This window comes from Canis lupus, chromosome 19, assembly GCF_011100685.1.
Source record: "Canis lupus familiaris isolate Mischka breed German Shepherd chromosome 19, alternate assembly UU_Cfam_GSD_1.0, whole genome shotgun sequence".
Classification (NCBI taxonomy): Eukaryota; Metazoa; Chordata; class Mammalia; order Carnivora; family Canidae; genus Canis; species Canis lupus.
The window spans coordinates 40022697-40037637 of NC_049240.1; the positions used below are offsets into that span (position 1 = coordinate 40022697).

The following is a 14941-nucleotide window of genomic DNA, read 5'->3' on the forward strand; positions in this document are numbered from 1 at the left end:
ATGAATCACTAAATTCTACCCCTGAAACTTAACACTATACCATGTTAACTAACTAACTAACTTGAATTTAAATCTTCAAGATGAAAAAAATCCATCTGATTCAGTGTGTCATTCAATGCCATTGTTTCCTTACTGATGTTCTGTTTAAATGGTCTGTCCATTGATACAAGTGTGAGGTTCAAGTCCCCTATGATTATTGTATTATTGATTATTTCCTTTATGTTTGTTATTAACTTTTTTATGTTTATGGGTGTTTCCATGTTGGGTACATAAATATTTACAATTACTATATTTTCTTGTCGGGTCATTCCTTTTATTATTATATAGTGTCCTTCTTTGTGTTGTTACAGTCTGTATTTTAAAGTCTGTTTTATTTTGTCTGATGTAAGTATTGCTACTTTAGCTTTCTTTTGACATCCATTTGTGTGATAAATGTTTCTTCATCCCCTTACTTTCAGTGTGGGTATAGTTAGGTCTAAATTGAGTCTCTTGTAGGCAGTATATAGATAGGTCTTTTTTTTTTTTTTTTTTTAAGATTTTATTTATTTATTCATGAGAGACAGAGAGACAGGTAGAGACAGAGGAAGAAGCAGGCTTCACACAAGGAGCCTGATGTGGGACTTGATCCCAGGATTCCAGGGTCACACCCTGAGCTGAAAGCATACGCTCAACCTCTGAGCCACCCCAGTGTCCCAAGATGGGTCTTTTTTTTAATCCATTGTCACTCTGTGTCTTTTGATTGGGGTTTAATTTTTTTTTTAATTTTTATTTATTTGTGATAGTCACAGAGAGAGAGAGAGAATGAGGCAGAGACACAGGCAGAGGGAGAAGCAGGTTCCATGCACCGGGAGCCCGATGTGGGATTTGATGCCGGGTCTCCAGGATTGCGCCCTGGGCCAAAGGCAGGCACCAAACCGCTGCGCCACCCAGGGATCCCTGATTGGGGTTTTAGTCCATTTACATTCAAAGTAATTATTGATAGACATTTTTTTTTTTTTTTTGCCATTTTATTACTTGTTTTGTGGTTGATTCTTGAAGATTTTCTCTGATCCTTTATTTCATGGTTTGCTGATTTTCTTCAGGGATATATATATAGGATTTCTTTGTTTTTATTTTTTACATATTTATCAGTGGTTTTTGGTTGGTGGTTTTTTTTTTGTTTTTTTTTTTTTAAGTATTTTTATTATTCATGAGAGACACACAGAGAGAGAGACAGGCAGAGACACAGAGGGAGAAGCAGGCTCCATGCAGGGAGCCTGTCATGGGACTTGATCCCAGGTCTCCAGGATCATGCCCTGGACTGAAGGCGGCGCTAAACCACTGAGCCACCCAGGCTGCCCTGGTTGGTGGTTTCCATTAGATTGTATGTAACATTTTGTGTATATAGTAGTCTGTATTAAGTTGATGGTGATTAAGTTTGAACCAGTTTTACTCTCCATGTTTTAGATATATGGTGTCATATATTTTACATCATTTTTTTGTGTGAGTTCCTTGACTGATTTTTTTAAATACTCATTTTCACTGTTTTTGTGTTTCCTGCCTTCATATTGTCATTTTTAGTCTAAGTTTTTTCTACTTAGAGTCCCCTTAAATATTTCTTGCAGGGCTGATATAGTAGTTACGAGCTCCTTTAGTTTTTGTTTGTCTGAGACACCCTTTATCTCTCCTTCTATTTTAAATGATAGCCTTGCTGGATAGAGTATTCCTGGCCTTGCTGGATAGAGTATTCCTGGCTTCAGGTGTTTCCTATTCAGCACTTTGACTATGTCATATCACTCCTTTCTGACTTGCAAAGTTTCTGGTGAAAAATCCACTGATTGCCAAATAGTGTTTCCTTGTATGTAATTGTCTTCTTTTGTCTTTCTGCTTAATATTTTTTCTTTTTTTTTTTTTTTTTTTTTCTTTTTTTAAGATTTTATTTTTTGGACAGCCTTGGTGGCTTAGCAGTTTAGTGCCACCTTAGGCCAGAGCCTGATCCTGGAGACCAGGGATCGAGTCCCGTGTCAGGCTCCCTGCATAAGCCTGCTTTTCCCTCAGCCTGGGTCTCTGCCTCCTTCTCTCCCTCCCTCCCTCTCTCTCTCTCTCTCTCATGAATAAATAAAATGTTTTTAAAAAAATTTATTTTTTAGTAATCTCTACTCCCAATGTGGGGCTCAAACCAACAACCCTGAGATCAGAAGTCACACACTCCATTGATTGAGCCAGCCAGACATCCCTTAATATTTTTTGTTACTATACTTTGCCATTTTAATTGCAATATGTCTGGTGTGGATCTGCTTTTATTGATTTTGTTGAGGGTTCTCTATGTGTCCTAGATCTGGATATCTGTTTCCTTCCTCAGATTTGGGGACTTTTCAGCTATTATTTCTTCACGTAAATTCTCTGCCCTCTGTTCTCTCCTGGGACCCCTGTGATACAAAGGTTATGTTTGATGTTGTCCCTGAGTTCCTAAGTCTGTTCTTGCTTTGCATAATTCTTTTTTCTTGCTTTTGTTCAATTTCATTACTTTCCATTACTCTTGTCTCCTAGGTCATTAATTCATTCCTCTGCTTCCAGCGTGCTATTCATTCCATCAAGTGTGTTTCTCATTTTGTTTATTGAGCCATTTTTCTCTGCTGTTATTTCTTATCTCTGTGTTAATGGTCAGTGATGTCTTCTTTTCTCAAGTCCAGTGAGTATTCTTATCATTGCTTTAAATTCTCCATTAAGCATGTTCCTTATATCTATTTTGCTTAGATCTCCAGCTGTGGCCTTGTCCTGTTCTTTCATTTGGACACATTCCTCTGTCTTCACATTTTGTCTAAGTCTCTGTGCCTGTTTTTGTGTGTTAGGAAAGTATGCTACATCTGTTTTTGAGGGTTATGGTTTAATGAAGAAGAGGTCCTGTAGTGCCCTGCAGTGGAGTGTGTGCTTTGTGCGCTCTACTGTTGTATCCTGGCTGTGTTATGCATCAGGCCACTTGTCTGCAGATGCTGTTTTTGTCTCTTTGTTTGTTGTGGACGGAGTTTGGTCCCTGGGCTGTAAGTGGCATATTTTAACTAGGTGTGCCCTGGTCTGCTTATGAAATGCAACCTGTCACCACTGGTGCCAGAATTGAGGCCTCACTATATTCCCTGAGTTGGGAGATATGCTGTGAGCAGGGATTTAAGCTGGTCTTTTGGGGGAGGGGGCTAACCATGCTGAGACTGGGGCAAACATGACTGGGAAGGGTAGTTTTTCCAGAGCATGAGGGAAGCAGTTAGGTAGCAAGTGTGGGTTCTTTGGTACTTCCTGCTTGTGGCTTCTATGCTGAAGGGTGAGAGAGGGAAATGGCACAGGCCAGTTTTTTGTTTCTGGAGAGGTCTCCCTCTCAGTGCTGCTTCTCTGGGACAGGATCTGAGATAAGCAACAGAACTCCCCACTGTGTGCCCCAGGCACTCTCCAGATCACTATTTCCATGCTGCATGTCTTTGGGCTGTTTGCCTTGCTTTTTCTCCCAGGGCAGCTCCAGAGTCCTCTGAGCTCTCAAAGCCAGGCACACTGAACTTTAAAACTCCAAGCTTTAAGCCCCACTAGTTAGAAGAACTCATGACACTTGGGCCCCCCTTGCTTTCCAAGGCATTTGCTTTGAGGACTCATCTTCCCCCAGCTGTCCCTTGTCTTGTTTCTTGCCCTTCTCCATAACCACAGTCCTGTCCCCACCTCAACATCCATCATTTGTTTCTCTTCCAAACTGTATCTCTGCATTTCTTCTTGGATGTGGCTTTTCTACCTTTAGTTGTGGAGTTTGTTCTGCCAATCTTCAGGTGGATTTCTGGTGTATTTAGGATGATTTGAAAGTTATCTATTTGTATTTGTGGGATGAGGCAGTCTAGGGTCCCCCTACTTCACTGCCATCTTCCCCCTCCACCTGGATTTTGCTGCATTCTTATGGTATTATGTAAATATTCCTCAGTAGCTCAATGGTTGAGCATCTGCCTTCAGCTCAGGCTGTGATCCCGGGATCCAGGATTGAGTCCTGCCATTGGGCTCCTCGCAGGGAGCCTGCTTCTCCCTCTGTGTCTCTCATGAATAAATAAATAAAATCTTTTAAAAAATACATTTAATACACCTAAATTACTGAACATCATAGCTTAGTCTAGCTGACTTTAAACATGCTCAGAACACTTATAGTAGCCTATAGTTGGGTGAAATCACCTAACACAAAGCCTATGTTATGATGAAGTGTTGATTCTCCGATGTAATTTATTGACTAATGACTGTATTGAAAGTCAAAACAGAATGGTTTTATGGGTACAGATTGATCCGCGTATGTTATTTGTTTGTCCTTGTGATTTTGTGGTTGGCTGAGAGCTGCTACTATCCATTATCACAAGACAGTTCCATAGTACATGTCTGTAGCACAGAAAAAGATCAAAATTGGAAGTATGGTTTCTAGAATGTGTATCACTTCTATACCATCATAAAGTTGAAAAACTGTAAGGCCAAACCATAGTTAATTTGGGGACCATCTAGTACTAGTGTAGATACAAATAACTTCTCTAAGGAATCACTCTGGTCTGCAGAAGCAAATCACTTGGGGCAGTGTAAGTCTAGAGTAATACCCAGGATCATGTGTGGCTGTGGCTACTCTACTGGATGGCATAGATACTGGACAGCAGTGCTCTAGAGTGAATACCTATGATCAGTCATGCTTACTCTACTTTTGTTATATTTCCCTCCTGCCAGAATAACACTTCATGTTTTACCTTTGACCCTGACTTTGGTGGCCCTCAACAGGGTAACTGCCTCATTTTGCACTTATTCACTGTTGTGTCCAGATCCAAATGCTAGAATTAGTAATTGCTTCTTTCTTTCTCTCTCTCCCTCCCCCCGCCACTCCTTCTCTACCCCTCTTTCCCCCCTCTCCCTCTCATTGTGGGGCTCAAACTCTCAACCCTGAGATCAAGAGTTGCCTGCTGTAGCAACTGAGCCTACCAGGTTCCCCAGTAATAACTCATTTCTTACCTTCATTTTTAGGAAACAATTGTAATGTTTAAGAAGATTAACAAATAAAACACAAAACATTTATACCTTTTAAAAACCAGCATTAAATACATTACTCTTTTCATTTCTTTTTATTAAATAATTAAGGAGGAGAAAGTTCAGGCCATGCCAATCTGTCTCAGGAGCCTGGTGGATGTTCAAATCAGAGACCTACGGAGGACCTCACTGTCAGAGTGGAAAGGTTTGCTCTAATTTTTGCAAGTAGTATTTTTAAGAGAGTGGTTTTCAGTTATTTCATTAATTTGAGTAAAAGTTAATTTGAATAAAACTTCATACAAATAAAGTTTCAGAATCTTCAATTGAAATTTTTTATTACCTGACCAACTTGTTTATATACATAAAGACTATATTCTACAAGAAAGTTGGATATCTCTGAAGTCATCAGTCAGCTTTAAGTCTGATCACCCTCCTAAGAATCTCTTTTTTCACTGGTTTTTGGTACGTGTGTTTCTGTCATTTCTACTTTTAACCCTCTATACCATAGAATAGTAAGTTCCAGATGTGAAGAACTTGAACTACTTTTATGACTGTACTGAGCCTTGGTTTTGCATAAGTGGGTATCTATTAAATGTCATGTTATTAGTTCTAATAATCAGACACAGATTTCTGACTTTTTGTGGTTTGTAGTTTAGTATTTTTAATAATACAGAAACTACCAAATTAAAGTTCTGTATATTATGATTCTTAAGTTATATGAATTAATGGTAAAGGATAAAGTAGGAATATTTTTTTAATCCTGACCTGAAACCCCCTAGTGTTATATGAAAGTTAAGAAAATTCCTTAGACTTGCCAGTTTTTTATTCATACAGATGCTATGGGGAAACAAGTTTCAAAATGATTACTGACATTGGCTCTTTGGGTTCACTCATGACTAAGAATCAGCTTTGTTTCAGCAAAACCTAGATTCTGATGGTTCATTGTAGGAGTCCGGGCAGGGCCAGGATCTTAAGCTGAGAAGGATGGATCTGCTCACAGTGGTGAGAAGTGGTAGAAGGCTCAGAACTTCTAACAGCAGCAAACCAAAGTTCCCAGTGGCTCATCCTCTTTGTTTCATTCTGTTTTGCCAGCACCAAGTCCACCACTAGGCATCTTTATTTGTACCAACTTGGGGTGAAGTGACAATAAAAGATTAGAAAGGGATTTAGAGAACTGGGAATGAGAAGACACACTGCAAGTAGCCCTTTATTGTAGGGTGTGCTTATGTGCTCTTTAATTGCAATGTGAAAGGGGAGTTTGTGTTGTTTCATAATAGCCTCCATTTTTAGGTAAGAGAGTGTCTGCCCATGTCTGCCTGCATGACATGTCTACAAACAGAATATAATATACCATCTTTAATTAAAGGATAGTTATATGTATATATATATTGATGTATATAGTATGAAAGACAGTTTAAGACATAGAACAAAATGTTTCTATGAAAGGAAAATTAGGCATTTTTTCTTTGCTTTGTTCTGAGGTTGCCAAACTATCTTCATTGAGCATTATTAAGTATTTTATAATTAGTAAATCAGAACAAAGTGGATCTACAAGTTGTTTAAGATCCTTAAACTGAAAAAACTTCAAAGCACTCTTGAAGATACATACATGTATATATTTTTTAAACCATATACTGTTAGAACCTGTTATATGAAATGTATGTGGATTAGGGCCTTTTAAAAAAGGATGCTAGTGTTGAAGTTGGATGAAATGTTGGCATACTTAACTAATGAAACACTTTTCATTGGGAAGTAACTGTTATCTGTTTAAACAACTTCTGAAAAATACAGGTCATATAGTTAAAATCATAAAAGCATTACAAATTGTTGCTGAGATTAATTTATCAAACTCAACTAACCAGTAAAGCCTAGGTCCTAATATAGATTAATTCATACTCTATGGTTCTGTATTTTATTCATCTGAGTTGTACTTAATTAGGATTTTATTTCTTTTATGGAATCGGATTCCTTGACATTGAAACTAAAAATAATAACCTGTATAATATTCCTTTCCCAAATGACCTCTTAGCTCATCATTTATACCCTTCAGATGACCTTCATCCGCACCATCCTTTTTCATAGACTCTAGTGTTTATGCCTTTGACTCACCTATCCTCTGCAGGTTATTTGACTCTGAAACCCTAATGTAACTGCTAGTTTCCCTGTCTCACAGAACTGAGCTACAGTGGTTTTTCATAGCCCAAATAAATTTGACCCATCAAATGGCATAATCTGATATTTATAGGATTTTGTCATACTAACCTCTGCAAAGCAAAATTTATGTATTTTTTTCTAACTGTGATGATATTTTAAAATTTCTGTGCTACAGATTAAAAACTCAGCCTTAAAATTTGGCAGGTTGGATTATTAAATAAAGGATTCTCACCTTCCTCTCAAGCTGTAACATCTGTTTCCAGAGACAAAGTTTATGGAAATTAAGTACTTTCCACTACATCTTGGAGGTTTTTTTTTTTTTTCCCCTAATCTGGCTTCAAGGAAACGTAGTTTTGTTAGGGGGAAAGGTGACTAAACCTAATTGATGTCAGCTCAGAAACTCATCTTGTCCTATACATATTAAGAAAAAAAAAATCTATCTTAAATCGTCTTTTCAAGAAAGTAAACTTGATGTTTTAAGAAACAGATTGATGATTTGTAATTTTGAGATCTCCATTTTTCTTCCTAATAGTAATTAAAATATATACAATGTTTTGTTTTCAAAGCCAAAAATGTGGAATTAGAATCTTTATTTTTTTTTTTAAATATGTCCAATGTGGGATTGAACTCAAAACCCTGAGATCATACCAACTAATCCAGTCAGGTGCCCCTGAAATTTGAATCTTTTAGCGTCTCACATGAAAAGATACATCTTTTACTTAAATTTTGCTTATGTTTTTATGTCATATTTAAAAAGTGGCAGAAATCTCTGGGAAAGATAATACATGTAATCATTTAATTGTACCATCATTTCCAACCTAATTTGGGAAAGGTTTCAAACCTCAAAAAGTTGAAGGAATAGTATAGCGACCCTTTTTTTTTCCCCCAATTTATTTGAAAGTTGCAGGCATCGTTTTATTTTACCCTAAATACTTCAGTGTATATCTTCTAAGAATAAAAACTTTGAGGTTTTTTTGGTTCTGAGCAGGGGCTACAGTCTAGGAAGGGGTCTGGGAGTCTGTACCTACTAATTCATGCCTACCCTATGGCTCAGACCAATGAAAACCATATAATATTTGATTCCCAAATGTGGGAGTGATGAAACAAATGAAAACAATTCAAAGATCCATCAACAGAATGAATTGGTCAAATAACAGAATATTATGCAGCAGCATTCATTTGGGGAGCTATGATGAATAGGGCTGCTATATGAACATTCTTATACATATCTTGATGGATGTATCTTTTAGGTGTATTTGCAGGAGCAGAAAAGGGCCATACATACTTGCCAGTTATCCAGAGTGGTACCAATTTATCACTCTGCTCAGCAGGAAGACATTTTGTGGATCCTTTTTTTCCCCTGTGTTACAGTTCATATCTCTTATTCTTTTTTGATGCACATATGGCTATAGATTTGCTAGTGACATCCTCTTCGTTCTTTGATGTATGTCCCCATCATTCTTTGAGCACTCCCTTGATTTCTGGCTCGTATTGTTTGACTAAGTTTAGCAGATACTTACACCAGTATAACTGAAATTCCTCTGAGATCGTACCTTTAATGATTAAAAATTGAGATAATTTACATATCACAAAATTGGATTTTAATGTATGCACTAGGTTGTACAGTCATTAATTACTACTGTCTCCTTTCATAATTGTTAGTTTTTAATTGATGACCTTACAGTTGGGAATCAGTTTTGGTATTATCAGTTTTTATAAATGTTTGGTATAATCAGTTTTTATAAATGCTAACCTTCAATTTCTTTGCTTTTACTTTTAACAACTTGTGCTATGTTGCTGTTTACCTCTGTGTAAGGGGGAAAGCATTTGTACCTCATTAAATTATGTACTTATTGAAGATGGTTATGTATATTTTTAAATCAATATCAGATATATTGGTAGGGGGAAGGAGAACTAATGGTTAAGTAGGAGGTGGAACTAGGCTTCTTATAGGCTCCCACTCACTGATTATGGATTTCTCTTGGGGCCAGCAGCCAGGCAGATGAGTTGTTGCTTTGCTTTAAGGTGCTTTTTTTGTTTGTTACTTTGTTTCCCAGTTGTTTCAGCAAAAGGAATCTCCTAGATGTTTTTTATTTTATTTTTATAAATATAAATAATAAGTATTATTTATTATTATTTTAATAAGATGTATCTCCATTAATGTACTACTTTTTACATACAGACTCACTAAAAAACTCGAGGAAAGGAGAGAAGAGAAAAGGAAAGAGGAGGAACAGGTAAAATTTATGTGTATCATCATTTTACTCTTCCATTAAGTGAGGGAATGTTTGACTCCATACTCAATTTGGCAGACCTAGGATGGCTTCCTGTTTTCAGTTGACTGTTGCAGCACAGTGAAGGGAAGTACTTGGCTTCCGTAGTAGGACCATTTTTCTGCTTTATTGAAAATTGCTAGGAATAAGTTGGCCCATCTTTTTCCCTCTACAGTGAGTCTTTTACAGTAAGAAGAAAGGGAATTGAATTAAAATTGTATGAATTTGATGCAGATGAAATTCTTAAGTGCCTTTTTTATGCAAAATAAATTTGTAGATTTTGCTGAATTTTTCCTCTGATGTTTCCACATTCTGGTGCACCATTTATGAGGTTCGAATATCAGAAAGTTATCAGTTCTTTATGCCAAAGAAATGTCTGCTTTGTGTCCTTAGAGGGTAACATTTACTTTACAAACTGAAGACCTGTAATTCTTTTTTCAAATTACATCATAACCTTAATAGAAACACTAGCTAAGAATTTTTTAAGTTGACAGATGTTCGACCATTAACCCATGCTGTTATAAATTCTTCTAGACCCTTAAATTTTATGAAGTTATTTAATTCCTTTTAGCTGTGCCCCACAACCAGCTTTCCCTGCATATAAAATAATTTCTAAGGCAGATTATTAAGTTGTCTTTGAGCTCATAAGACTTACTTTTTCTTAATTTAGAGAGAAATAAAGAAGGAAATTGAGAGGAGAAAAACTGGGAAGGAAATGTTGGATTATAAAAGAAAACAAGAAGAAGAATTAACAAAAAGAATGTTAGAGGAAAGAAACAGAGAAAAGGCAGAAGATAGAGCTGCTCGAGAGCGTATAAAACAACAGATTGCATTGGTGAGTAATAAGTTTATTTTTAATGCTTGACTCTAGTGCAATTGTTTTTCTACACTCAGTGATTTTTTGGTTTACTACTAGGCCATGCACACAAAAATAGTAAATTTTAGTGACTCATATAGTACCAATTTTCAGCTTCCTTTTAGTAGAAATTATATATTAAAATATAGTTAAGGAGCACCCAGATGGCTCAGTCAGTTAAGCGGACAACTCTTAATTTCAGCTCAGGTCATGATTTCAGGGTTGTGAGATTGAGCCCTCTGTTGGGCTCCGAGCTGGGTGTGGAGCCTGCTTAAGATTCCCTCTCTCAGGGTAGCCTCAGTGGTTTCGCACCCTCTTCAGTCCAGGGCATGATCCTGGAGACCCAGGGGATCGAGTCCCTCGACCCGTGGGATCGAGTCCCACATCGGGCTCCCTGCATGGAGCCTGCTTCTCCATCTGTGTCTCTGCTCTGCCCCCCCCGCACCCCCCCATCTCTCATGAGTAAATAAATAAAATATTAAAAAAAAAAATTCCCTCTTTCCCACTGCCGCTCCCCCTCTTCCAAAAAAATATAAAATATAATTAAGATTAAAGTTGAGGGGGTGCCTGGGTGGCTTAATCTGTTAAGCAACTGCCTTTGGTCATGATCCCAGGGTCCTGGGATGGAGCCCAGCATCAGGCACCCTGCTCAGTGAGAACTTGCTTCTCTCTTTCCCTCTGCCTCTCCCCTCAACTTGTCTCCTCCTGCTGTCTCTCTCGTAAATACATGAAATCTTTTTTTTTTTTTTTTAATCATGAAATCTTAAAAAAAAAATTGGGGGGGGGGGGGCATGCCTGGGCAGTTCAGTCAATTAAGTGGCGAACTCTTGATTTTGGCTCAGATCATGATCTCAGGCTTGTGAGATCAAGCCATATGTTGGGCTCCATGCTGGACTTAGAGCCTGCTTTTAAGACACTCTCTCTCCCTCTGCCCCTTACCTCCTCTAAAAATAAATTTATTTATACATATTATATACATATATATTTATATATCTTTATATATACTTATATATATTTATATATACACACATGTGTATATACACATTAAAAATTGAAATTGGATAAAGAAGTTATGGTGTATATGTACAACGGAATATCATTATTCTTCCATAAAATGAATGAAATCTTGCCATTTACAATAACTTGGATGGAGGTAGAGAGTATTACGCTAAATGAAATAAGTCAGTCAGAGGAAGACAAATACCATATGATTGCACTTATATCTGGAGTTTAAGAAACAAAACAAATGAGCAAAGGATAAAGAGAAACCAAGAAGCAGACTCTTTATATAGTTAAGAGAACACAGTGATGGTTACCACAGGGGATGTGGTGGGGGAATGGGTGAAATTAAGGAGTGCACTTTTCGGATGAACACCAAGTGGTGTATGGAATTGTTGAGTCACTATATTGTACACTTGAAACTAATATAACAATGTATGTTAATTATACTGAAATTAAAACAAAAACTTGATAAAAGATTAAAATTGATTTTTTTCTAAGTAATTTTTCTCTATGTTATGAATTTATCAGTAGTCAAAAGATAGTTTTCAAAAATTCTCTAGGGATGTGAGGATGATCTGGCTGCCACATCTGTCATGCCATTGATTGCCAGGGTTGGTTTGACATGAACTGGCTGGGGAACATGTCCCCTTCCTCTCACTGCTCCATGTGTGTCCCTGCTGAAACTGCACTCCCCTGCTAAAGCGTCTAAACAAGCTCTCAAGGTCCATTTATCAGAGAATGTAGTTAGGCTTTTAAGACTCAAATACATCCAGATGAGGTGCTGTATATGGCACTCTGCCTTTCTTTTAAAAAAAAGAAATCCCTAGAAAAGTAAGGAAGTGGTTACATAGCATTCTTCTATTCTTCTGTAGTCACAACTGTTCTTTTTTGGGACATTCAGAACATTAAGACAAATCAAGTTGGAAGTTAGGATGGCTTTACAACAACTGCTTTTAGAATTAAGCAGTTGTAATACATATGAAAGCCATGTCAACCTTAATGTTCTTCATTTGTTTAGGCAACAAATATTTATTACCTACTGTGTGTTAGACTTTTTTCAGGCTCTGATGATACAATAGTAACCAAAGTCAAGTCCTTGTTTGTTTAATAAACAACTCTCTAGTCTCTGACAGTTAATAAAACTAAAAAGTAACAGATTCAGAGTAATAAAGTTTACAGGTGGCTTTAAGAATCTCATGTACAGGATCCGTGGGTGGCGCAGCGGTTTGGCGCCTGCCTTTGGCCCAGGGTGCGATCCTGGAGACCCGGGATCGAATCCCACATCGGGCTCCCGGTGCATGGAGCCTGCTTCTCCCTCTGCCTGTGTCTCTGCCTCTCTCTCTCTCACTGTGTGCCTATCATAAATAAATAAAAATTAAAAAAAAAAAAAAGAATCTCATGTACTTTTATGTTTGTTCCTTGTGTTTAGAAATGTGTGAACAGATCATTCTAGTAATGAAAGATAATTGGTGTCTAATACCTGTTTTAAAGGACCGTGCGGAGAGAGCAGCTCGTTTTGCAAAGACAAAAGAAGAAGTAGAAGCTGCTAAAGCTGCTGCTTTGCAGGCCAAACAGGCAGAAATGGAAGTCAAAAGGGACTCTTCTACAAGAGAAAGAAGGTACTTTATTTCCTGCTAAATTATATGTGTGTACGAGGCCGCTGAGAAGAACAGCAGTCGTGAGCTGCTTTTTAACACTGTTGTGTGCTGTGGCTATAAGTAGTTCCAATAGGACGTAATGACCAGTGTGGCAGTTGCCAGTGGTATTTGTCATTGAATGTGAATGTACAGTGTAACAGTACTAAATAAATCACTTCTAAAAGAAAGTTCAAGGGATCCCTGGGTGGCGCAGTGGTTTAGCGCCTGCCTTTGGCCCAGGGAGCGATCCTGGAGACCTGGGATCGAATCCCTCGTCGGGCTCCCGGTGCATGGAGCCTGCTTCTCCCTCTGCCTATGTCTCTGCCCCTCTCTCTCTCTCTCTCTCTCTCTCTCTCTTTCTCTCTTTCTCTCTCTGTGTGTGTGACTATCATAAATAAATAAAAATTTTTAAAAAAAAGATTTAAAAGAAAGTTCAAGAAACCAATTTTCAGGGGATCCCTGGGTGGCTCAGTGGTTTAGCACCTGCCTTTGGCCCAGGGCGCGATCCTGGAGTCCTGGGATCGAGTCCCATGTCAGGCTCCTGGCATGGAGCCTGTTTCTCCCTCTCCCTGTGTCTCTGCCTTTCTCTCTCTCTCTCTCCCTCTCTCCCTCCCTCTCTCTCTCTCTCTGTCTCTCTGTGTGTCTATCATAAATAAATAAATCTTTAAAAAAAAAGAAAGAAAGCAATTTTCAAAAGACAGAAAACACATACATTGAAATGATGTATTAGGATTCTTTAGTTGTGAGAATCTCAGGTCAAATAAGATTAAGCAAAAGAAAGAATCCATTGGCTCTGCAGTTGGGATTTCCATTGATGGATTTTGTTTAGACATAGCTAGGTCCAGGGATAAAAGATACCATTTTTTCCCTTTTTCTCTCTTTTAATCTCTTGGGGTTTTTTTTTTTTTCCTGTTTTAGCTTCATTCTCAGAGAAACTTTTATGATGAGATCAGGTGAACCCAGGGCCTCTTGGCATCTTTAGAATCTTGAGCCCCCTGATCCCAGAGAGGAAGAACTCTCAAAGCCCATATCATCCACTGAGAATTCTGATTGGCCTTATTTGGCTGATGTGGCCACCTTCAGATCAATCCCTGAATCTGCTTAAATTGGCTCCTGGTTGGAGGAGTTGACATGCCCACTTCTGTGGTGAGGAGGTGGGGAAAATGTTACTGCTAATCATATCAGAATGAATGACAGGTGACAGGGATAAGACAGTTCCAGAAACAAAAATATGTTGTAAAGACAAAAATAGGATTTCCAGTACATCCTAGTTGGATTATGTTTAGTATTTTCTGTACTTTTTTTTCTGAAGTAAAAAAAGTGAGAGCGAGAGAGCGAGAGTGTGCATGCATGAGCGGGGCTGGTTAGGGGCAAAGGGAGAGGGAGAAGCAGACTCCCTACTAAGCAGGGAGCCAGATTTGGGGCTTGATCCCAGGACCTTGAGATCATGACCAGAGCTGAAGGCAGATTCCTAACCAACTAAGCTACCTACATGCCACTGTACTTTTCTATATTTTCTATATTGGAAAATCAACAAGCATTACTTTTGTAATTAGAAAAACTACTGTTTTATTTTGTTTTTTTTTTTTTAAGTTTTCACTTTTAAGTAATCTCCACACCCAATTTGAGGCTCGAACTCAAAACCTAAGATCAAGAGTTGCATGCTCACAGATTAAGCCAGTCAGACACCACAGGAAAACTAACTTTTTATCTTTCTTATTTTTTCAATTTTTATTACATTTATTTTATAATCATGATTTCTCAGTCCTTATTTAGTTGATAGAGTTTGGGGAATTAAATACTCCCTTTTTTGTTGCATATGTACTAGTGGAGGAAGGAGGAAGAGAATATGAGAGAAAAAGCAAAGGGTATGGGGAGCCGAAGGGTGAAGTTAAAGGAGACAGTAAATGTTTATATGAACCTTTCTGTCAGCAGTACCAACCAATGAAGGACAGAGTTCACAAAATAAATTAAAACTCCTTTTTAAAAACTATTTTCCAGAGCAGCCTGGGTGGCTC

At 37.9% G+C, this 14941-nt stretch overlaps 1 protein-coding gene across 1 annotated transcript in view; it reads left to right on the plus strand.

Annotated features, from left to right (window-relative positions):
- UBXN4 (UBX domain protein 4) overlaps positions 1–14941 on the plus strand; it is a 48200-nt gene that overhangs the window by 22590 nt on the left and 10669 nt on the right. The window contains exons 6-9 of the mRNA XM_038565093.1: positions 5113–5206; positions 9338–9392; positions 10099–10263; positions 12778–12905. Coding sequence (XP_038421021.1) covers positions 5113–5206; positions 9338–9392; positions 10099–10263; positions 12778–12905 — 442 coding nt within the window. The remainder of the gene's footprint in view (positions 1–5112; positions 5207–9337; positions 9393–10098; positions 10264–12777; positions 12906–14941) is intronic.